The following is a 24,239-nucleotide window of genomic DNA, read 5'->3' on the forward strand; positions in this document are numbered from 1 at the left end:
TGGGCAATAAAATTTAAAATCTCTGGGTAATTATGGCAGGTAATATTCTAGTGGGCATTTGCAGTTATTTCAGTTGGTATTGATTTCATTGGATTATGTTGGATATCACTGTGTTTTAGTGGAGTATTTTGTTTCTCACCATGAATATTTCAGGTATTAGAAAAAAGGTCTTTGGTGGCATAGAAGTTTTTGTGTTGTATTTTATATTGTGATAGAGTTACCTTGTTCAAGTCTGTATATAATAGGAGATTTCTACCACTTCAGGACATCAGAAAATTGCATCATCTTCCTTCCCACAATCCTTCTCTTGCAATGTGACTGACATAATACATCTTTAATTCAGCTTTCACCTACTTGCTGTCTCTCCACATAAATTTGCCAATATATTTAAGGTACCTCAAAATACAAACATAAGTGCTTTTTCAAAGCTGACATGCCAGTTCTTTTGTGGCAGAAAGGCAAACAGTACTTTTTGCAGAATCAGAGAGTGGTTTGGTTTTAAAGATCATCTAGTTCCAACCCCTCTGTTGTGGGCAGGGACACCTTCCACAGAAGGTGTTTGGTTGGTTTCCAGAGTGAGGCTGGTAGACATGAAATGGTAATTAAGTTCTTTATATGAATTGCAACATGACTGCAAATTTGCTTATCAAGCTTAATAGAGTGAGGTGCACTTTTGCACAAGTGCAGACAATGACTATTAAGTCCAAAATGGCAAATTTAAGAAATGTATTATTGGAACTTTTTTTTAACTAAAATTATCTTAATACAAATTTCAAGTATAGTTTCATTTCTTGAAGAAATTTGGGCATCACATCTACTCAGCTTCAGACTTAAAGATATAATTTGGAACTGTTTATACTGTCCAAGTAGTTTTCCCTTTTAGCTAGACGTGGCTCACTTACAACATTTCATCTGACAAAATTAATTTCTACCAATGTTTCTAATCAGATAATAAATGAATATTTTAATAACCAGGGTTGAAGCAGACGAACAGAAGTATGCCCACTCTTCTTTAATCATTTTTCATGTGTTATTCTTTAAAAATGATAGAGCAGAGATTAATGAATGCAGTAAATACTATTTTAACCCAAGGGAACAGTTGAGTGAAAGTATAGTCTGTGAAATGTAGAACATACCAAAGCACATGGAAATCAGGTTTCATACTGTGCAAGGCACTGGAAATCTGTACCTTGCATGTGGAAAAGTTTAGTTGCAGGCATTATTTTGTATTATACATTACCTTTTCTGCACTCTGACTGTGCATCATCAATCTTCAATTAAAAAGGTAAATAAACCAGTGAGTACTTAGTTATGCTCATGTGGAAGTGTAATGGGTGCTCCTTATCAAAACACCACTCAAACTATGAAATTAGTAGTTTGTGGGAAGTGAGAGTCTAGTTCCTTATGTTTTCTGTGCCATATTCAGAAATGCTGTAAGCTGTGCTCTATGGTAAATACTTGGTCCTCAAACTGCAGTTTGATTTTATTTTCATGTAATCTTTACAGCGATCAGGTATGCCAGAAGGTGCTGTATTCATTTAATGCAAAGATCTGCACTGATTCCATCTGCTGGTAGAGTTTACCCAGAGCCCTGACAGGAAGGTTTGCTATATTCCAGGCATTTTTCCCCCTTGATTTACTTTTCCCCCTCCTTCCAGCCTATATACACACTGTGCATGCTTTTCAGATCAAGTAAGTGAGAGGTTTGGTGACAAATTAGACTAAAAGCATCTGTTTCTCCTTCTATGCTGGAAATGTTGAGACAAAAATGCACTGTATGTAAAGTGAGTTAGTACATTTATCCAACATAATTTTGGAGATGGTGCTTCACTAGCTGAATTGTCCCTGAAATTAGGCTACTACTGAAAATACATTTTGCATTTTATAGGAGACCGAAAGAAAGTAGTAACACAGATGTACTGTAGACAACATAAAGACTCCTTGAAAGCACAAGACCAATCTGTATTGTAGTAACTGAACATATTGAGAGTTTTTTAACTGGGTCTGAGGATTTTTTTTTAAATGTTAGTATGCTTGAAGATCAGAATTTTTCTGTTCGAATAAAGATTTCCAGCATACCTGCTGGAAAGCAGATCTGTGGAGAAGGACCTCAGGGTGCTGGTGGATAACAAGCTGTCTATGAGCCAGCAATGCCCTTGTGACCAAGAAGATCAATGGCATCCTGGTGCTCACTAGGAAGAGCATGGCCAGCAGGTCAAAGGAGATGATCCTGCCCTTCTACTCTGCCCTAGAGAGGCCACACCTGGAGTGCTGTGTCCAATTCTGGGCTCCTCAGTGAAAAAGAGACATGGAGCTCCTGGATTGTGTCCAGTGGAGGGTGACAAAGATGGTTTAGGGACTGAAGCATCTCTCTTGCAAGGAAGAGCTGAGGGAGCTGGGCCTGTTCAGACTCCGGAAGAGGTGACTGAGAAAGGACCTTCTCAATGTCTGTCAGTATCTGAAGGGAGCGTGCCAAAAGGATGGACCAGGCTCTTCTCAGTGGTGCCAAGCAACAGGACAAAAGGCACTGGGCAGAAACTGATGCACAGGAAATTCTAGATGGACATGAGGAAAAACTTCTTTACTGTGCAGGTGACAACACACTGGAATAGAAAATTTGTGGAGTCTCTGTCACTGGAGATATTCAGAAACTGTCTGGACCCAATCCTGTGCTATGTGCTTTGGGATGGCCCTACTTGAGCAGGGAGGTTGAATCAGAGGATCCACTGTGTTCCCTTCCAACCATTTTGTGATACTGTTTAGGAAACTGTGTCAGCAAATATTTGTCCTTACAGTCAATTCTAGAATCTGACTTTTGAACCCCCAGAATTTAGGATTGTAGCATTTCAGTCCATTTAAATTATTTCAGGTTTGTCTGACATCTTATAGTTTATCAAGCTGTTGATTGAATAAGATAATGCTTTCCAAATTTGTTTTCTTCTGTGCTCTTTATGAATATTGAACTTGGGTGTTTGCATTGGGAAATCAAAAGCAGGTTGCTGCACATTGCTGCTTAGAAAAAGAGAAAGAGTAACAATCATTTTTTATGTCAAGAGTAGCATAAGATTTTCTTGTATAATATAAACCTCACATCTAGCACTTACAGTTTCAGATGCCTAGAAGCTCATTCATCATAAAATGTTCAGGTTGTATTTGAATCAAGGTGTTTCTACTAGGGTCAGTAAAATCCTGACAGTTTTCAGACCAGGATTTCCAAGGAGTTTTGTATATTCAGCTCTAGTAAACTTAAATATATGAATAAAAATTTGCAGTACTGAGACCACAATGAGGTCCTGCCTCTCATGTCTTAAAAGAGTAATTGCAGAAAAAGGAGAAGATTAGTATGTATTATATCAGCTTTCCCTTGAGTAGAGAACCAAAAGTTCATTCTGATAACTTGTGTGGTAATTAAGTAGATTATGCTTTGTGAGCACTAAGATTTTATACCTAATTCTTGAAGCCAACAGGTAATCTTAAAAGATGTCTAATAATAATTTCAATTGAAAATGCATTTATTGGCACAGATAAGGAGCAAAAGGTTATGCTGCTGTAGTGTGTGGTATTCTTTTAGTTGTCCTGCACTGCTGCTGAAAGAACTTCTGTTCAATAAACTTCCAATATATCAAAAAAACTAAAAACATCCTTAATTTAATAGTTTTTATAATATCACATCTTTTCTCATTGGCAAGAGAAATGTGTAGCATGTGGTAATGCAGCATTAAGCATCATGAATCATCTGTATGAGTGTGATAATCATAAGAGTTTGTATTCCACATTGTGTTGTGGATCACCTCTTTCTCATTATGAATGCTTTAGTTTTAAAAAGAGCACGTTGAGTTAAGATAAATGCCAACCTTGTTCCTTGCTAAATTCTCTGAAGAGTGTTTGCCGAAAGACTACAACTCAAACTATACAGGTGCTTTTGTTTTATGGGGTTTTTTCTCCTTTCTTAAGGAGTTAGAGTAGGAATTAATAATTACATTTAGTAGTACTTCTTTTTTTCTTTAATTGTCCCTCACCATCTCTGGCAGAGTATTTATAGTCCCCAAAACTAACATTCTTTGCTCACTTGGACTTTCAGTCTACAAAGCCACAGCTGTTCTTACTGTGCTTTCACCACTGCTGTGATATATCGAGTAGGAAAGGGATTCTATTCTCAGTTGCAGCATTTTAAAATATAGTTATATATGTGGCACATTTCCACTTACTTCAGTTGAATATCTCTGAATTTTCATGGCCGTAACTGAGATCAGTTTTTTCAAAACCCTACATCTCTTACTTAAATCCCTACCTATTGCAGTAATTCTTTATGGTAAAAAAATGTGTGTAATTCCATATCTGGATTTCAGTTAGAAGTTCTTCTTTGCACAGGCCCATGATTTTCTTCACAGCACTCCTTTTCACAGTGAAGTTGTAACTGTGCTCTTAGGCACTTGAAGCTAAAGCAAATAAAGGATTTGAAGACCTAATACAGGACAATCAATGTCTTTATCCAGCACTGGATGAAGCTTCTACAGTTCTCCTGCCACTGCTCCTATCTTCCTCCATTGCTGCTCAGTTTTGGAGGTCCATAAGCTCTTTACTCATGTGCTCTTTTGGCTAGACAGCTGTGCCTGGGATGGCATTCCTGGCCTGCATAGCCTGGTGCTTTGCTTGGGCTTCCTTCAGGCACAAGATAGAAGTGTGGCAATCCTTGGGGATCCCAAACTAAGAGGCAGCCTCAGCTCATGCCAGTGTAACTCTGACTGGGTAAGGCTTTCCTTGAAGTTCAAATCTGTCTCTACTAAAATCTGACTAAAACATATCCCAGCTACCTAAGAAGTCCATCTTCTGGAGATGCTTTTTTTTTTTTTTTTTTTTTTTTTTTAACTGTTCAACATGCAAAGACAACAAGCAAGTTGTCAGTAATATGTTTTACTCATGTTGTTAGAGCACTGGATCTAGTCAGATGTTTCAGTTATTGTAATTATTACCAGAACTCAAGATTTATTCACTGATTGTTTGGTGGGGTTATCCTGGAAGACTTCCTCTTCTGGATGTAAACAGAAGAGTAACCACAGAGCTATTTTGTAAGGGTAGAGTAGCACTACTCTTTACTAAAAAAAGAATTGGGGTTTCTTGTTTTTTTCTTTTAGCATGATCTTTTTCTAAATTTCACTGTAAGATTCTGCATTTATGACATTTTAAATTGTGATAGTTTCTTCCTTATGAACAGATTAGGCTGATGTGCAGTACTTCTTAATCTTGATCAGTGAAACAAAGTTTCCATGTGTCCAGCAATCCAGGAGTCCCACAATTTGTATGAGTAGGTCATCTGATGAATTTGTGGTACAGATCCTTGGCTGCTTTTGTGCCCAGTTGGAGGTCTTGTATACTCTGAGTTTGGGATAATAAGAGCTGAAGTACAGTAATCAAAACATTTCACATTGCATTATGAGAAGTATGTATTTGTCATTAGTGCACAAGGCACTTGCTGCAAAGTTCCAGATTCACTCCTGAAGATCAGGAGCACACAAGTTTGACAAATCTTTGACTGAGTTTGCATATTCTAGACAAAATGGTTTTAGGCTCCAAGTTAGGCCAGAAAAGGAAAGAAATGTATAATTTACTTCAGTAGTTTGTGTTCATTGTCAAATGTTTTATTTTCGGGGTTATAAGAATTATAAGAAATTCATTATGTTTTGTGGTTTGATTGTTTCCTATTCCATTGGAAGAAAACTATAACAAAATTTGTTTACAGAATTTAAATAAATATCTTTCATTAATATAATATTTGTGTAATGTGCCACAAATGTGCCACAAAAATGGAAAATCATGGTTACCAAATGCCTACATCAGCCTTTTACCCTGGTACCAGATCATGTCAGTGTTGTTGTCAAGCATGTGCAGTTTGTGGAACACAGGGTGTTATTAATGCACTTAACATACATGTGTATGTAGTTATTAGGTGCTAGAAAAATAATTTGAAAAAGTAAAATACCTTGAAACTGAAATTGTTGGTTCCTAGGTAAAGGGGGCTTGATATTTTTCTGGTAAACAGAAAAAGCACTCTTGTCTTAGAATGAGAACTTATATGAGTGAAAATTTTTGTAGTGATCCAAAGATATTGAAGTGCCTATATCATTTTAGACAGACTTTAAACCTTGTCAGTGTCATTTATCTCTTACTATAGGTACATGGAAATGTCTCTGACTGTGCACCTGTATGCTATGTAGTAAACTTTCTGATCCAAATTTGTTGGGCTTTGAATTTTTCTTTCTTGAAAGAGATATCAATATAAGTATCTTTCCCAGTTGTTCTCAGTGTATGTTTTATAGTAATATCCATCATACAAAACAGGGGTTAGAAAACAAAAAATTCTTCACTGAATATATTACAAAAAGCAATAACAGAGAAGATAGTAAGAGTACCATTTTCCATCCAGTTTATCTTAATTTCAGTGGGATTTATGAAAATAAAACTGTAATTGAGTCTGCTCAGTTGTTTGATTTCCCTAGAGGTTTGTGTTAGTTTGCTCTTTGCTTAAAAGTGGAGGAAAAAACCACTACATAACAATTATCTTTTTGTGTGAAGGTTCAAGCACAAGTGCGACATGCAAAACTCAACTTTGACAAACTGAAGACTGATGTCTGTCAAAAAGTGGATCTTCTGGGAGCGAGCAGATGCAACCTCCTTTCTCATGTGTTAACAACATATCAGGTATCCAAGGAAAATGTTGACCTCTGAAAGAATGTTTTCCTGTTAATGTGGCATTTTAAGAGGTTACCATGGCAGTATTAAACTGTAAGAATACGTAGCTAGCTTTGGAGGCAAGATGTGAAATTTGCACTGAAAACAGATTTGTGTTAACATTGGCACTGAAATTTTGCCCTGCCTTACAGACAACACTTCTTCATTTTTGGGAAAAAACTTCACACACGATGGCAGCCATCCATGAAAGTTTCAAAGGTTATCAGCCATATGAATTCACTATGTTAAAGGTAAGGAATGTATAGATATATACATTTACCCAGTGATAACTGATAAGAGATCATACAAGGATGTAGAAAACACATATCTTTTCTGTATATTTTCTGACACATTTATCCCTGTTCTGCCATTTCGTTTAATTACAGGTTTTCTGTTTAATATCCTTCTGACCAGCTGTGCTGCTGGGCTCTTTTCTTACCTTCCTGATGTCAAAAGGTTTCTGAAGATGTTTTTATCTTTGCTTTGGTCCAAAACAATTTCATTCTAATTTGTGTAGGTAGCCTGTATTGTTGCTGGGTATTTATTCTTCATGCTCTTTTGTGTCTAAAAATTTGATTATTTGAACAACACATAGGATGTTTCAAGAGGTATAATAACATTTGGACATCTTGGAGAGGAACTTGGAAAGAAAATGCACCTGTTTTGGTTTACCCTTTTGATGGAGGATGAGAGACATTTGGGGATGCTTTGTACCTTTTGAACTTCCTCCTGTGAAACATGTCACCATGATTTAAATTTGAAATTAGATTGGGAATCTGTGATAAAGAAATACCATCTATATTGAACCCACACATATAACAAGCACTCCCTTGATGCAAAAAGTGATTGTAAAAATGGTTGGGCATATTGTAGTGTGTTTAGGATGCAGCCTTTGTTATGAAAATCTTAACCAATTATAGTGTTCACCTCCTGCACTGAAAAGATGTGATTTCCTGTTTTTGCACTGATATGTATGCTGATAAATGATGCTAATCAGGAGATAGTTTAAAACTATAGGATTTCATGTAATTCTGTGCTTTCAGAAAACAGCTGCTTGGGAGTAAGACTATGTTACTGGCTTTTAGGATCAGAGTTTTTTTTCTTTCAGTCTCTAGAATGTGGAGTTATTTTCTATGCCAAAGCCTTCTCCACAATCTCTTGTCCACAACTATTAGTTTCTGGTTGTTTCCATCAAATGATTGCTAAGGTGATTAAATCAAAATCTGGTGATTGCATCAGGTGAGATTGTGTTGCCTAAGAGAACAGATGTAGGCTGCTGCTTGAGTTTCATTAGTAGGTTAAGTGAGCTCTGCTTGTCACTTCTCCAGGGCGTGGTGAGTCCCATCTCACCTCTGCTACACATGGGTGTGGAATAACAATAGGTGATAATGGTTAGGGAGCTGATCCCTACCTATCATATGTTCGTGCCAGAGTAACTATATATTAAAAAGGAGCTGGAAATTAGTTTTACATTGAGATTATGGGGTATTATTTTTTAATGAAGTATGGTAGATAGCTATGGCTGATCTAAGGTAGTGTAGTTTCTGATGGAGAAACTTCTGGTCTAAAAATGTACCCAATGGAGATGCCATGTCTGTTGTTGACTTCATGCATTAAAATAGAAAATCAGAATATCTACTGGATTAAAATATACATTAAATACTTCAATGTGTCCATTTGTACATTTAATTGGAAGTTACTTCTTTTAGACTATTTCCCCTGCCTGATACCATAAAAGGGGATCTTTGTTAAATGAAAATTTTGAATTTGATTTTTGCAAATCATTTTTGTCTTTTGAAATTCCATAAAAGACAAAATCTTGCTTATACAAATTAAACTGAATTAAACTAAGCATGTGTCAATGTAGCATTAGTGTTTTACTTTAAAACAATAAATTAATGCAAGTTTATATTTGACTTAAAGATAGATTGTTCTGCTGAAAAATTAAGAGGTGCTATGTACTAGAAAATGCTATTTATATTTTGTAGTATATACTTGTGTACCAGGATTGTTTCTGGAAAGAAAACATTGTCTTTAGAGATGTTTGCCAAACTCCCTTAATGAAAAGCAGCCCATTTGTTTTCTTTCCTTCAGGGTATGTGCAGAGAGCAGTATAATTGTGCTATTGCAGCTGTATTTCCTAACTCCTGAGTTTTATGCTTGATGAAAGATGATTATTAATGTGCTAACAACTCTATGTATAGTGATGTAAAAGAATCTGTCACTGTATCCATTGCTTTAATATTACAGATTATGAGCTCCTGTTTTGGTAAAGCTATTAAGATTTCATTGTCTTGAAATTAGCATCTATCAAATGAATTCAAATTTATTTCAGAGGCTACTTTTCATTAATAATATCTTTTTCTATTTGCTGTTACCATTTATTTGCCTTAGCTACTTAAATAATATTTAGTTGCATTTTTTTAAAAATTTAAATACTAGAATACCAAACTTCCTGAAGAGTTTGTATTAACTTAGAAATAACAGTAGGCCTGGTAAGGGAGTCAGAAGGCATAAAAATCTCTTTATTTCTGTGTGAAGTGGAAGATGCTGCCTGAGCTCCTTACATGGAGTACTTCCTTGGAATGCTCTGTCCAAACAGGTGCTCCAACACTGTGCCTTCTGCTGACACCTGCTGTAGTTGGGTATCCTCTCTTATTTCTGTTTGTCACACCGCGACTTTGCTCATAGACAAGATTGCCTATGGTTTTTCATCTTTAAGGGTTTTGAGGAGGTGTGGTACTTCTTTTCTTGATAAATATCTGGGAGGATATTCTGAGACAACTTGCTTTTCCTCTTCAGCTCTCTCCCAAATTAAATATATTCAGATTTTTGTCTTCTCAGTGCTGTTGCACTTTTTCATAAATGTTGTGACATCTTGGAATGTCTGCCTGGCTCCTGAAACTGTCCTTAGTTGTGTTGCTTTGATTCTGTCTCTGTCAAGAGGTGCATTAGTTGTCCAAGGCACTTGGGAGGAGCTGTGGGTGAGCTGAGAGCAGTGTCAACACTGGTGATTTAACTGCAAAGGGCAGATTTTATGTGCAATCCAGATGACCTTGGCTTGACTTGAAAGCAGCCCAGATGCAGGTGAAGGAATTTAGTGAATGAGTAGCATTCAGAAACGGAGCCTGAGCAGGAACCAGAGTTAACTCTACAGTGGAGGAATCCCTTGTTGGTTTGGATACTTAGCCTGAGTACTGGGAGCAGGTGAAATATCGCTGGGTGACTTCTGGTGTTAGAGACATCAGGCAGAATGAATGACTCTGAATTTGTTCTGCTAATCTGTAAGGCCTTACTATGGTTTTTGTAGTAAAAGAGAGATTAAAGAAGCTTGGAAGATAGGTTTCTAAATATGCAAGGATCCTACTTCAAGCCATATTCATGGTATAGCTCACAACAAAATCCATTCTAGCCCACATGAACAGCCAGAAGAGTGCTGTGAAGTTACACATCTGTACACAGATGTGCACATGTAGATGTACATGTAGATGTACACATCTGTGTGTTCTGAGCAGCCAAGTCAGGGGTATAACCAGCTGAAATGTGCTTGCTTTGGTCTGAATTCAGTCTGTGTTGTCATAACTCTGTTTAATCACTACACTTTCTAGATGATGAGGCTTCTTCCCTTTCTTCTCATGTAACCTGAAACAATTAAGAGAATATTGTGGTTTCTTTTCTATGCCTGATGACTGTTGTGATCACATTACTGTGGGTTCATGTTTAGAAAATGGTTGACTGTGGCTTTTTTTAACATTGTTTCATTTCATACTCACTCTCTAGCTTTTTAAAATCTTTTTTAAAAGATACCTCATTTTGTAGTGAACCTCAGAATGCAGAGTACAGGGATGCAGGGGTTAGGAAAATAATTTCATTATTTGGTATCTGATTTTGAGTCTGAATAAAGTTGTTACATTGAATTGTTGCATCAAAATATTTTTAACAATTTTTATCATAATCACCATTGAAACCAAGCTGTGTTTCAGAGTTATGTTTATTTTTCTAATACAGGAAATAGTAGCTGCCATTATTATCATGCTGTTTCCTTCCCAAGGTACTTCTGAACTCCATTTCTATATGCTGTTTCCGTGGTTTGATCACAGCCCTTTAAATATGGGTTTCCTGAAACACTGATGAAGGAAGCTTCTTAAAATATGGATCCTTAAAGAAGGATGCTTATTTCCCTGGGGTTTTTGGTTGGTTTTTCTTTTGGTCATTATGCAAACTTTATTTCTAATAATTTTCTTTAACTTATATAGCTAGGCAGTGGTTAAAGTAGTTCTGGTTTTTGTCCAAAACCTTTTCAACCCCTTTGGAGCAAGCTCTGAGGTGCTATACTTGGTGGCAGGCAGAGCATGGTGACAGTTTCACCATCATCTCCTGATTCTGTGGCCTGTGTGTTCTGGGGTGAAGATACCCAGGTTGATTCAAGTGTCTAAAGCAGCACAGTCCCCATAATGCAGAGTTGCTTTCTTTCTCTACACTGCACTTTTGTGCAAGTATAGTTGATATTTGTGTGTTCTTGAACTCTAGTCCAGGACTGCTTGGAGTCAATGGAATAATTCCCATCAATTTTAATAGTACAAGAAGTGCAGTCTAATCAATACCCAGTACAAGTGCAGGTAAAGGGTGACATTCATACATAGGTGATCTATCTGAGCTGGCTAGTGTCCTTATTCATCATCCAAGAAGAAGGACACTTACATGTGATTCTGATTAACAACAGTATCAAACAAAAAAGTGACAACCACAGAATAAGGTTAATTTCTTTAAGGCTTTATTATTATTATTATTATTATTATTATTATTATTATTATTATTATTATTATTATTATTATTATTATTGCTGGTTTTGTGACCATATTTTGACCTTGCTGAGGCTGCTTGTGACAAATTAGCAGATTTATGTAGAATTAGCTTATGTAGAGGGGGGAAAAAAGCAGCTGCAGCACATGACAAGTCTAGAAGTTTAGTTTTTAAAGTACTGAAGTATAGATTCCTCATACAGACAAATACTGAACCAAGCAGAAACTGGAATTCTCCTTTTGAGGACTTCTCTGTCCTGGTTAACAGGGTAGTGCAAACAAGACCTGCAGCATGTCTGGTAATGCTTTTGTGACAGATGGGCTGGGCACCCTAATTTTTATTCAGTCACTTAGGCTGTGGCTTTTTGTTTAACTTTTCTAATGAAACACATTAATGTTTTGTTGAAATTCCAGATACAAAACCACTACATTTTTGTGGGTTTTCAGTTTTGTATAGAAGGTGACTTCTCTGTTTTACCCTTTGCTTTTTGGGGTGGGGTGGGCATGAGGAGATGTTGGGGTGAGATGCACTGCTATGACTATCAGGCAACATTAATACATTTAATTACAAATGGTCAAGACTATTCACATGTAGCATGGTTTAATTTTTCCAGAAACTGAGTTGGATTTTAAAAAGAGGTTCTTATTTTCACCTTCACAGCAAAACCATTTGATAGAAATAGAAATACTTACATTGCTAACATCTTCTTTATGTAATTGCTGTGTTCCTTTATTTAATTTTTTAGACAGAATTTCTAATTGATGCATAGGAGTGACCACCAGTAGCATATTTATCACTTCAGAGTCAGTCTGTAATCCTTGTGTTGGCTTGTTCTTGTCTCCAAATTTTGGTTATAAAAATGCTGACCATGAAACTGCACATTGTTGTCTTGTAGCACAGCTTTTCAGACTGCAAAGGGACAGTAGGGTTTCATAATACCATGCCTGGCCTTCATCAAACTATCATCCAAGACTTTAACCCTTGTTCTCAGATTCAGGACACGAGCAGTGTCTTCCCACTACCACTGCAGTTGCCAGCTTTCTGGGAATAATTGTGGAGGGAAAAAAAAGAGAATAAGTAAGAAAAGAAGCAGTATATAAGGAACAAACAGATGTAAAGAATTCATTTTCTCATCTTAAAAAAAGGAAAAAAAGGAGGGTAAAAAAATTAGCAAGTGCCAAAACAGCGAAGAAACATGCCATTTGTGCCTGCTTTGCACATAGTGTAGATGGCTTTACTTAGATACATTGGAAATACTTACCTAGAAATAATAATTATTTAGAAATATTAGAAACAGAACATGAGTTTAGAAGTTGCCATGTGTCACCTTCTTCCATAAAGTGTGTTCACAGACTCAATTTGAATTAATATCTTCTAACACTTTTAATTCTGCTTGTTTGAGTCAGATAGAATTTTGATATAGTGTAAAACCATTCTAACTGGTTTTCTTCTTTACATTTGTACTATGGTTATGATCTAGAGCTTGCAAGATCCTGTGAATAAACTAACAGAAAATGTAGAAAATGAAGATCAACAGATTGAGAGCACAAATACAGTGGAAGATCATCAGAGTCAGTAAGTCACGTGTCCTGTATATCAAAATTATAAGTATTTTTGTCTACAATCTGCTTCCTAGTTGCTCAAGTCACCAAACATAAGTAGAGGTACAGACATAGCTAGTCTAATTCTACTGATTACCTCAATACAAAAATTTCTGAGATGTTGTAATGTGTACATGAAAACTAATAAACTTTATGGTGAAATTAAGAGCTTTAAAAAGGCCTGTAAAACCCTTATGTGTTTTTCATCTTTCCTAGTCTTCTTTTAATTTTTTTTCCAGTTTTGCTTCATTTTTCTTTAGTAAAAGAAATTGTAAACAATTATACGTGGGAGCAGATATATGAGCATTGTATTTCTCCTTTCAGCAGCATCTCCTTTCACCTGGAAATAGGATATAGATTACTGATTGCTCCGAGTAGCGATTAGTTTTTGTAATGTATACAGCATCAGTTAGTAATCCAATGAAGCAGTAGGTACTTAGTATAAAGTACATCTAAGTGAGCTGATGCTGTCAAGTTTTGAGTTACCTGTAGCTCTGAGCTGAGAGAGTCTTATGAATGGGCTGCTGTGGGGAGAGGAGAACAGGAGAAAGAGATGCGATCCCTCCCCTACCTGACCGTCAGGATTCGGTTGCCAGGAGATGCAGTGTTGATATAATCCCGCTGCCACCTGTTGTTTTGACTATCCCTGCTTAAATGAAGCACCCAGCAAAGGATCAGTTGTCAAAAAGCAGAGAATAGCTTGACTGATTAGTGGATTTTGCTTGGCTATTTATAATAATGGATTTTTAAGTTCAGGTTTTCAGTCATTTTTCTACTTCAGATTCAGAACCACTGACCAATACCACTTTATAAATTGGTCAGATTTGGTGCTGTTTATATTAGAAAGGACTTGACCAAATACCATTTGGCAGGTGATTGTCTCCACTGCACTTGCTTCCATCTGTTGCATCTCATGTGACAGTAATAGAGTTTAACAAATAGCTCTCTCTCCGGCGTTGAATATAAAATTCTAGAATGAATGTGTGATTTATGCAAGAAGTGTGCGTTGGCACCTACCAGGAAATGCATCAGATGCCATGTCATGGTTGTACTTGTGTTTATTTATGGATTACCTTTGTCCTTGTCTGGCATAAAAGTGAGGGAAAAAATATGTCACCCTTTTGCTGTCTAAAACCATAAACAAACATGTAAGATTCGAGAAGAATTACACAAGACAAAGCTTTTTAAATCCTCATGAATTTTCCATTCACAGTAAACATTCATTATACTAGAATTTGGCCTGAATCTAATTTTCTACCACAGGCCTACCCCCAAGAGCAGGGGAGGGGTCTTTTTCTGACCCATCACTAGAGGATAGGAGGAATGTGCCCACACAGTCCTTTTTTCACCACCACATCAGCCTTGTGGCTGCTTCAGTCCCTGCTCCTTGAATGGCTTTACACAAAGTAATAGTAGTTCCAAAGTGTGTATTCTTCACTGAAGTGATCACCTTTGTGTATAAATTGCATGTAAACTACACCCTTTTTTTTCCCTGTTGAGAGCTTTTTTCATCAATACTGCTGATCTGTTATTATAGAAATCTGCTGACATGGGGCAAAACTGTCCTGACTGTTGATTTTTAATTAGTTGCTGTTAAAAAGAGAATCACAAAGTGGTTGGTTGCCATTTTTGGAGAGAAGGAGGGGGAGGGGGCTGGGGAACAGTTGCAGCTCCTTCATGATGGCTATGGAAGACCAAATGTGGAAACACAGAATACACAGTACTTTTCAGCAGAGATTGAGTCAGACTAAAAATGGAAGCTGATTGGATTTGCTAGTTCAATCTAATTTTCATTTTCAACAGACATGCCAATGAAAAAATAAAAGGTAACAACAGACAAGCAAATGCAAGAGTCCATTACTGTTTGTTTGTTAATGATATGAATCTGGAATAATTTGAGGAAAAAATGGGGAAATGTATTGTTATTTTAGAGCCTTAGAATTATTTTCCCAATTTTTTTCTTATTCTTTCAAATTAAGGTTGATTTCATTAGATGAGGAGAGCCATACCAAGGAATCGAACTATTCAGGTATTACATTTTGTGTTATCATAAGTGCTGTAACACTTGGGTTGTCTGGTTTGGTTTATTTCCTATATCAGCTTCACCCAGCAAATCCCTAAAATGCATAAAATCAAATGAGAATCTGTTAATCTCTTACATGTTACATTCCACTGCATTTCATTCAGTCATTCTCAGGCAGGTCAAATAGCTTGTGTTCCAAAGCCTAATTCATACAAGAAAGGGATCTGCAGGATGGTAGGTGAGACAAGGGAAGTGTGCCACTTAGCTCACTGGTTTGTTCCAGTTGTTAAACTATAGTCTGTGAAAAACTTGATGAATTCAGTGGAGCTTCTGCCCACAAGCCAGGCAAGATCACACTCAGCTGCTGCCAATGTATTATTGCCCAGTGACACAGCCAGGCTCCAATTGGAAGTGCACTGAGAAAGAAAGGGAATAGATACAAATATCAGAAAGAGAAATTCTGAGTACATACTAAGAAGCAAGTGCTTGCAGTGAGGGTGGTGAAGTGCTGTAAAAAGTAGAATCTTCATCCATGGTATTCTTCAAGACTATCTAACTTTTTCTGCTAAATTAAGGGAGAATAATTTTAGTATGTTTTATTTAATCCTTCATTATTTAAAAGGTACTACATGAAAGTCAAGACTATTCTCAAGTCTTTATTTCAGTGGATTAATCCTATTGATGTCTTGAACTCATCATCTCATCTTTATTTTTGAAATTTTTGTTTCCATTCCACTTTTCAACATTCCTTTTCAAATATGAAATACATAGCTGGACAAGAGATTTCTGATGTTGTTCTCACCTGTCATATTTCTAGAAGATAAAGTCACATTCCTGTTTCTGTATCCAAGAAGAACATCCTATTTTGCTGCAACATCAAGTTTGAAGCTCATATCTCAATGCATTATTTACCAAGATTCAGTTCCTTTTAGTCATAGCTTTCCAGGATTCCAGGATTTGGCCTTTCTACAGCATGGCTTATATTCCTTAGTCCTGGACAACTTGGTGGTGTTAAATTCTCCCAGCTCTGACTACAGAAACCGAACGAGTGGACTTACTGACCACCTCTAATAGTCTGTTAGTTGTTTGCACATTTTTTTCAAGAGTGATTTTGTGTTTACTTCCAGGTGACTGCAAAAGCCATTGACTAGCAATGGATAAAACATTAAGCCTTGCAGTTCTAAACTAGAAACACTTCTGCTTTGCAATTATTTCTCCTAACAGTGTGTTTTTGACATCTGTTAGTTGTCACATTCCTAATCCATTCAATATGTTCGTTATAGATGCTGTGCAGTGCTAACTTTTTAGCTGTAAGGCAGTGCAGTGCAAATTCAGATTGTTTCTAAACAAATACCTTCACTGAAAAAAGTTCATAATTTTATCTAAGAATTAAATTAGCTGGTTTTTCTCAACTGGGTCTGCTTTCCATAAAATCAACAGTAAATTATTAGAGGAGCATTTATGATGCTCACATTTTTTTACTGGATGCCATACTGAATGGCATTCCATTAATCTTTTAACTGGGAGTAATGGTGGTCTACCAGCCTGTAGTAACTTCCAGTTATTTGAGTCACTCTGTTTAATTATGGTTGTTGTTTTTTGTAATAAAGACACAATATCAGGATTTTTCCAGTGTTTTGAAGTTTCACCTATTTTGCAATTAATTAGATCAGATATATCTTTGGCAAGATATTGTAATGTATATGTACAAAATCTGACATATTTTCTTAGCAGATGTTTTCAAGAATCTCACTTACTTATGGACTGTAAAATATTTCACCATAAAATACATACCTTGTTCTGTCTCTTTCTTCATCACCCCTAAAAGGAACTGAAGTGTTTTGAAATATTTCTAACTGGTTGTCTAAATTTTTCCATCTTTGTACACCAGAAGGTCTGTGCCATTGCTAAGATTTTTTTTTCTTAAATTATCCTTTATATTCTGAAGTCATACAGGTACAGTGCTTCTAGTGAGGGAGCTATGTTGCTGCTTAGTTTTCCTCACCAACTACTTTTACTTCATAACTTCAATTTTTTAATTGTTTGCTCTGCATTTTCCCTTATTATACTACAGAGGATTTTAATATTTGCTTCATCATGTTTACCACTTAACTAAGACAGGCTTTGGGCAACAGTTGTACCTTTTTCATTACAGAATTGTGGCCATCCATACCACATCTGTCACGAACTTTGCTTTCTGAATTTCTTTTCCCCTTTGTCAGACAGTTTAGGGTTAGGATTTCCCTCTTTAATTTGTGCATTGTGATCTTATGAAAGCATCATGTATATTGTTCATGTGTTTATCCCTCTCCCATCGATATGTATATAGAGTGCAATCAGATGTGCTCATGGGTTCTTAAATGAGCAGGTGATTTTTGTGCCAGGAGCACATTTCTGTCCTAGCAAAGCCTTATGAAGATAATGATACAAACAGCAAGCTGTTCTGTTTCCTTTAGTTCTGAACACACCTTAATGTTTCTCTTGGAAGAGATTGGCAATTCTCTTGAAAGAGTTTGGGATTCAGTTTTTATTTCACAATGGAGAATACTATTTCACCTTTCCAGCTTCTTGTGTGAGCCTTCCAGCAGATGGGCCTTCCAGTTCTGCCAATACTGTGGCCAAACCCTTCCTTTGCCTTTAGAGCTACAGGCTTACTTGTCTAGGAGCTAGATTTCCTCAACAGTTAGACTGTTTTGACTCCATGTCTCTTCTAAGAAACTTGCTGAGAATTTAAGCCATGTTTTGTCATCTCTAATAGCCAATAACTCTCAGCTCTACATTTTACTCCCTATTGATCTTACTCCACTTAGTCCCATGCAGAGGTGATGCTGTTACTTATATCCTGACTTGGGGTAGCTTGGGTGGAGACTTCTCCCTGTTCCTAGAGTTTGTGTGGAAGAACACATTGTAAGGAAGGCAGTTTAGAGCGTGACAAGGTACCAGCACTTTTTTTGCACTCTCCTGTCTTAAGTACAAGCTTCAAAAAGCAATTTCTCTGCTTCTGGAGGACTGATTGTTGCAGTCACCTTAGATGGGTGCACTCAACCTGGAGAGGGTGGTGTAGCAGGCAGGGACTCAAAGGAAGATCTCCCTCAGGTTGTTTTTCAGAAATTTGCCTCACTTTGAAATGCTTCTACGTTGGATCTTTCTTTCATTGTGACCAGCCTCATTTTAAATGTGACTCCTTTAAAATGAGAATCCCAACAACCATTGCATGTTCATCTTGTAGTGGCATTGTTTATAAGCATGGTCTCCTTCCAAGTGCAATTTGACATGTTTGTGGATCTCGATTACAGCTGATGATGGCAAGGATGTCCTCTCCACATTGCAAGGACGTTGTAACCACGAGCAGAACTCAGGTGAAGACACTTTAAAAAACTATCTTTACATGTTTACATAGTGTTTGTCAGTGTACTGTACATCTTCCTTTGTGACTTTTAATTTTTTTTTTTTTTAGGTGCTATAGATGCATTATTAGACCTGCAACCTGAAGAAAATGGTATTATATGATTGTGCATGTCTGTTTAATCTATTTCATTTGCTTTTCAATCATAGTAGCCAAGTATACTTTTAATTTTAGATCTCAATTTCTTTCACAGTCTGAAAGGTGGAATGGAATTATTCAGCTGCAGTATTTAAATAGTGTTAAAGGCAATTCAGCAGAGGCACTATTCCTGATAATTACAATGTGTAGTAAACCATGTTGGGTATAAAATGTATATACCAGGTAATAGGCTGGACTATATCCTATTTACCCAACTGAAGTAGGTTCCACTGTAAACCTTACCCCTCCTATAACATTTCACAAATGTTTCATTTTGGTTCTTTAGTTGTTGTGCTACAACTCTTGGCAATGCACTAGTAACCACAAGATTTTGTGTTAAAAATGCACAAATCAGAAACAAATAATGTCGTTTTCTTAAAACCATATGAGAACTGGTGACTTCTTTTAGACAGAGTTAATTAAATCCACTGTGCTGTTCTTTTACTTCTGTGAAATCCCTGACAGCTCAAGGGGGTGTACTGTTTGCCAGGTAACATGTCTTATAATGTTTCATAAGAAGTCAGAGTGTTGTCTATAATTTTCAATTGTTTTTCACTCATATATCTCAGCAGAATGAGCAAAAAAAGCTTTAACAACCAAAACAGTTGTGGCAACTCAATGTGTGAATGAGGTAAAGAAAAAAAATCCCTTTGTGTGGTTTAGTCAGTCAGACTGAGAGTGTTTGGGGTATTTAAAACACTGCCTTCACTGTAGGCAAGGACATTTGCAAACACCATGGCTCTGGATTTGCCACGGGCAGTGTCTTGCAGTGCTGGGGGGGAATTACCCATGTGAGGAATCAGCCATGAAGGCAGGCACCAGGAAAGTTCCTCAGCTGTCTGCAGAAGCAGCCCTCATCTGTGAACAGATAAAGTAACAATGACTTCTTTTCTGTGGTTATTAAAAAAGATTGGTGCATGTCTGATAATGGCATTTTTTTTCTTCTGGTTTTCTTCTTAGCTCCATTCCTTGCTGGGCCTTCCTAGTAATATACAGATAATATATACATTTTTTGCTCATACAAGCTTAGCTGTGCCACTTAAAATACTTTTCCTTTACTTAAACAGTTAAATTAATAGAAAAACTGCTGTGGGGTGTCTGCATTGGCTAAAGATCCCTTTGGCACTGTTAAAATATCAGTGATGTGCCCTAATTTTACACATTAGCTAGCTTTAGGCTAATGAATATTGTACTATATTAAGTGAAGGAGTATAGGTAGAGGTGCACTTTCATGTGTGATTCAGAAGGAAGTCTTTATCATATGTTGCCAATCATGTACTGTTGTAAATATTTTCAGTTTCACTTCCCTTTTTTTTTAAAAGCAGCAAAATGAGGTATGTTTACAAAGGAATTGGGAGCATTGCTAGAGGCTTGTTCAAACAGCTACAAAAAGAATATAATCACATTGTTCTGCCAGTGTTTTATTGGAAGGTTTGGATTTTTTTCATGGTTATTTATAAGGCTGGGGCAGCATGTGCAGACAGAAGAAAGGATTTTGACTGAAAACAGGCAGTGAAAACAGAAACAGGAAAAGAAGTAATAGAGGATTTACGGGTAAGGTGAGAAAGTCCCTATCATTCTAGTAATCTGGTAGAGATACCACATGAGTAATATCTCGGTAAGCAAGACTGGTTTCTGAGATAAACTTTATTGCAAGCAAGAGTAAAACTTGCTGCTGCTTACTCAGGGCAGCCTGAGCCTGAACACACCCTATCCTGCCCTGCCATGGGTGCATAGTCCCCACAGGAAAACCAGGAAGATTGCTGAGCCACAAAATGTGTCACTCCTCAGATTTCTGGTGGTTGTACACCCTGCAGCAAGACCTGGCTGTTCTTCACGGGGAAGCTTTGTGTTGTACTTGCTCCTGAAGTCACCATGGGGCTCCTGCAGTGGCTCCCCAGATGAAGCAGAGCCTGGCTCTGAGCTGTGCTGCTGCATTTGTTCCGTTCAGGGCACTTGTGGTTACATGGTGTTGGTGCTGTGTTGTAGCAGATCTGCTAGAAATGCTGCTCCCTTTGCATCTCTCCTGCAAGTTCATGAAGGGGCTTCCTGAGAGCAGCTTTGAGGTGGTGATGCCCCATAGAACTCAGAGTTCTTATGGGCCTTTGAAATAGTAGGTGTGTTTCCCCTATGGGAGGATTTACCCCTCTGTCTTATCTGCTGAATAACTTGGGGGAATTGGAGGTACTTGGACAATGTTAATATTCTTTGCTCTTTATCTGAAGATGGGAAAACAGCCTGAAAATTCATAAGAACAGATTGTTTTCTGATATATTTTAGTTATAGTCTAGGGGGAGCATCAGGAGAATTGATGTTTCTAATGTTTCTATTTTGAATTTTTAGGCCTGTCAGGGAGTACAGAGGTATATCAAATTATGAGTTAGAAAGGAGTTGAATCTCACAGCTGAGTTCAGTAATGAATAAAATAATTTTATTGTGTCTTGGTTTATTTGTTTCTTAGTACGTAGGTGTGTGTGCTGACGCATGAGCCTATTTTAAAACACAGTTTTGTGCTTTTTTTCCTCCTCTGACTCAACTTCAACCATTTCATTATAAATTATTACAGCTGTTACCAGGAAACTTTTCTGAGAAGGCTGTTGAGCTTCAGTAAAATGGCCTGTTGCAAACACTTGCTATTGTCAATCTTTTATCCCAACCCAAAAAGGTTAAAAGCATTATGTAAGTTGAATGCAAATTGAAGAGTTCAGCTGATCTACCCTAGCTTTGGAAAACTGAAGTTGCTTCTGTGCCTTACCACAAGTTTGAACCAAGCATAATTAAGATAAACTGATCTGGATTTCAGGAATGTAACATTATCAGCCTTGTTAACCACAGTTTTTGTGATCTGCAGACTTCTACATGGGAGCTCCAAATGCTTCCAAGGAAAATAACTCTTGGGGGTCCTTGATAGTTCTCTAACTCTCAAAATATTTTGGAAAAGGATAATGATCCTGGTTACCAGTTTCATGTATTTTATGTAACTATTTAGCATTTCTAAAATAGGGGAAAATTATTTTAAGGAGCAGTGGCTCAAGTGATCCAGGAGCTTCTGCTGCTGCAGTTCTGGTGCCAGAGAAACTAGCACAGGCAATCAGAAGGAAAGTGTGCCCTCAATTATTTCTCAGCAGCTTAGGAGAAGAAATAAAATGCTGCAGCATTGATCAGTGTAGAAATCTAACTCTGTGTGATAGACTAACCTTTTTTATGGGAAAATACTCCAATAATTCAAACATTGATCAGAAGGTCATAGAGAAGATCTTAAATCCCCAAGCTGTACTACTTCTTTGTTTGTTTGTTTTTTGGGGTTTTTTGTTTTTGGGTTTTTTTTGTTTTGTTTTGTTTATACCAATCTGGGCTTTTTTTGAGATTTTCATATGATGTTTCAAGAAGCAACATAGAAATACTATTTCCCAATGATTTAAATATTAGACTGTGTAATGATTTTGGTGTGTTTAATAAATTTTTGTGCATAATTGTAGTATTTTTTTTAATGAGAAGCATTAACAGCAGTGTGGTTATCAAAGAAAATGAAGGAATTATTTGTTGCATAAGGTATAAACCCGGATGTCCAAGAGAATTGAGTCTAAAACAGAATATTTGTTTTCTTGCAAAAATATTCCATCTCATTTAACATACCCAGCCTAGATTGGCTATGTTTTTAAAAGTTCCTTCTTTACTTTGTCTAAATAAATTTATTTATCTTGACTCTCTTGTTCTGAGACAGCTTCCAAGGAAAAGTTTGTGAGATCCTCTGAGCCAGAACCTGGTGATAAGGATGACATGGTGTTACTAAATGAGATCCTCAATGCCTCCTCCCTAGATGAGGGGGAATTCAGCAAAGAGTGGACAGCTGTTTTTGGGCAGGCTGCTGATCTCACCATGAACTCTTCAGCTAGAGATGGGGAGAACACTTCATCATCTGCAGTACCAGCACCATCAGGCTACTTGCCCTCACAGCTGCTAGACCAAAACATGAATGACTTGCAGTCATCCTTACATGGTGAGAGCTCGTTGTCTTCTGTCAATGTGTTGGGGTTAGGGTTTAGAGCATGGTTTTCTAGTATGTAGAAGTATGGTGAAAGTTTATATTGTGCCATGGCTGCAGAAATTGTGCCTGAAATTAAAGCAGAGTATGGCCTGGAGAAAAAACATGTGAGTAACTTATTTGTTTTTCTAGCCCTTCTCATGCAGTGTTTGAGCAAGGTTCCCAAAACTTAAAGTCAAGATTACTGTCTTGAATGTTTTCATGGAATTTCTTGAAATGTTCTGTAGAAGTTTGAGATCATTTTTCTTCCTGAAGCAGGAAATATGTTTCAGAGGGTTTTACTGATATAATTACAACTGCCATCTCTGTTAAGGGGCCAAGGAACCAAAAATGATTATTGTCTTTTGTCTGGGGATTCTGTTTTTAAGCCATGTAGTGAAAATAGTGAAAATCAGTTGCATGGTTTTTGTTTTTTTTTTTTTTCCCCAAGCATCTTATACCATTGCATGTAGGGATATGGCTCACATAGAATGGGTTGTCTCATCCTAGCAAACATATAAGTGGTTTTCTCTTGCAGCTGGTTACTGATGCAACCCTTCCTTTCCTCTTTCTTCTGAGCAGTTAATTCTCTTGGATTTTCCAAACTACTGCTGGGGAAAAAAAAAAAAGAGGGCAAGTAGGGCAGAGCTTTCCTGCAGGCTGGTGATAAACAGCCAACAGCACCTACCTTTGTCCTCCTTGCTGTCTGCCTGAATCTTCTGTAGGGCTTTGCAAACTGGAGGGGACCTTGCCTTGCTGGGGTATGTCCCAAGTAATTTAAATCTCACTTGGGCAAGAGCAATATAGGAAAGAGTAGCAAAGTGATCCTGTCCTGGAGACTATTTCTTGGAACCCATGCAACTGGAAGAGTCATACATGATGTAGAATGACCTGTGACATTTTGGCATGAATAAGAAAGTCAGATTTACTTTATAATTAATGCAGTTACCACCAGCACCCCTAGAGCAAGATACCTCGGTTCATTGGCTTCAGCACTTAGATGAAAAATGGGAGAATTTGTAATGATGCACAGGTTTAGATGTATTTTTATAAGGTACATGATTTTCAAGCAAATTACTAAAAATTACTAAAGATAGCAACAGAAATATTATGAGATTTGATTTTTTTTTTCACAGCTTTACATATTTTTAATGTATTTGGCATTTCAGTGTAATTTCCATTTTAAAATGTTAATGTGTTTTTAAAGGAAAAGTATTTTTTAGGTATAAACAGCAAGCAGAGTTGTGCATCCTTTCTAAGCTGGCTGTTAGCTTTCATTTGCACTGGCATTGAGTGCAGTGGTAGAGGCTTCAAAATCAGAATTCAGTGATGTTACATTCAAGGAATACTAGAAATGGAAAATCCATTCCAGTCAACATGGTATCCCAATATCTTTGTAAGTAAAAAAAATAGTAAAGGGCAAAATAAGTGGATGTTTTCAAATGGGTTAGATAGAAGAATTGATGTACTGGCATTTGAAAAGTCAGGGTTAATCTGCTAAGTGATTGTAGCTGA

At 37.0% G+C, this 24,239-nt stretch overlaps 1 protein-coding gene across 4 annotated transcripts in view; it reads left to right on the plus strand.

Moving 5' to 3' along the window:
• Positions 1-24,239, plus strand: part of ICA1 (islet cell autoantigen 1) — a 65,974-nt gene that overhangs the window by 35,735 nt on the left and 6,000 nt on the right. For 2 of the 4 annotated variants that reach the window (XM_079299438.1, XM_079299435.1), the window contains 7 exons: positions 6,574-6,699; positions 6,882-6,980; positions 13,013-13,107; positions 15,113-15,162; positions 18,453-18,515; positions 18,614-18,655; positions 22,425-22,700. In XM_079299438.1, coding sequence (XP_079155564.1) covers positions 6,574-6,699; positions 6,882-6,980; positions 13,013-13,107; positions 15,113-15,162; positions 18,453-18,515; positions 18,614-18,655; positions 22,425-22,700 — 751 coding nt within the window. The remainder of the gene's footprint in view (positions 1-6,573; positions 6,700-6,881; positions 6,981-13,012; positions 13,108-15,112; positions 15,163-18,452; positions 18,516-18,613; positions 18,656-22,424; positions 22,701-24,239) is intronic. The other 2 variants (XM_079299437.1, XM_079299436.1) reach the window with 1 other exon arrangement.

The sequence above is a fragment of the Erithacus rubecula genome (assembly GCF_903797595.1).
Source record: "Erithacus rubecula genome assembly, chromosome: 3".
Taxonomy (NCBI): domain Eukaryota; kingdom Metazoa; phylum Chordata; class Aves; order Passeriformes; family Muscicapidae; genus Erithacus; species Erithacus rubecula.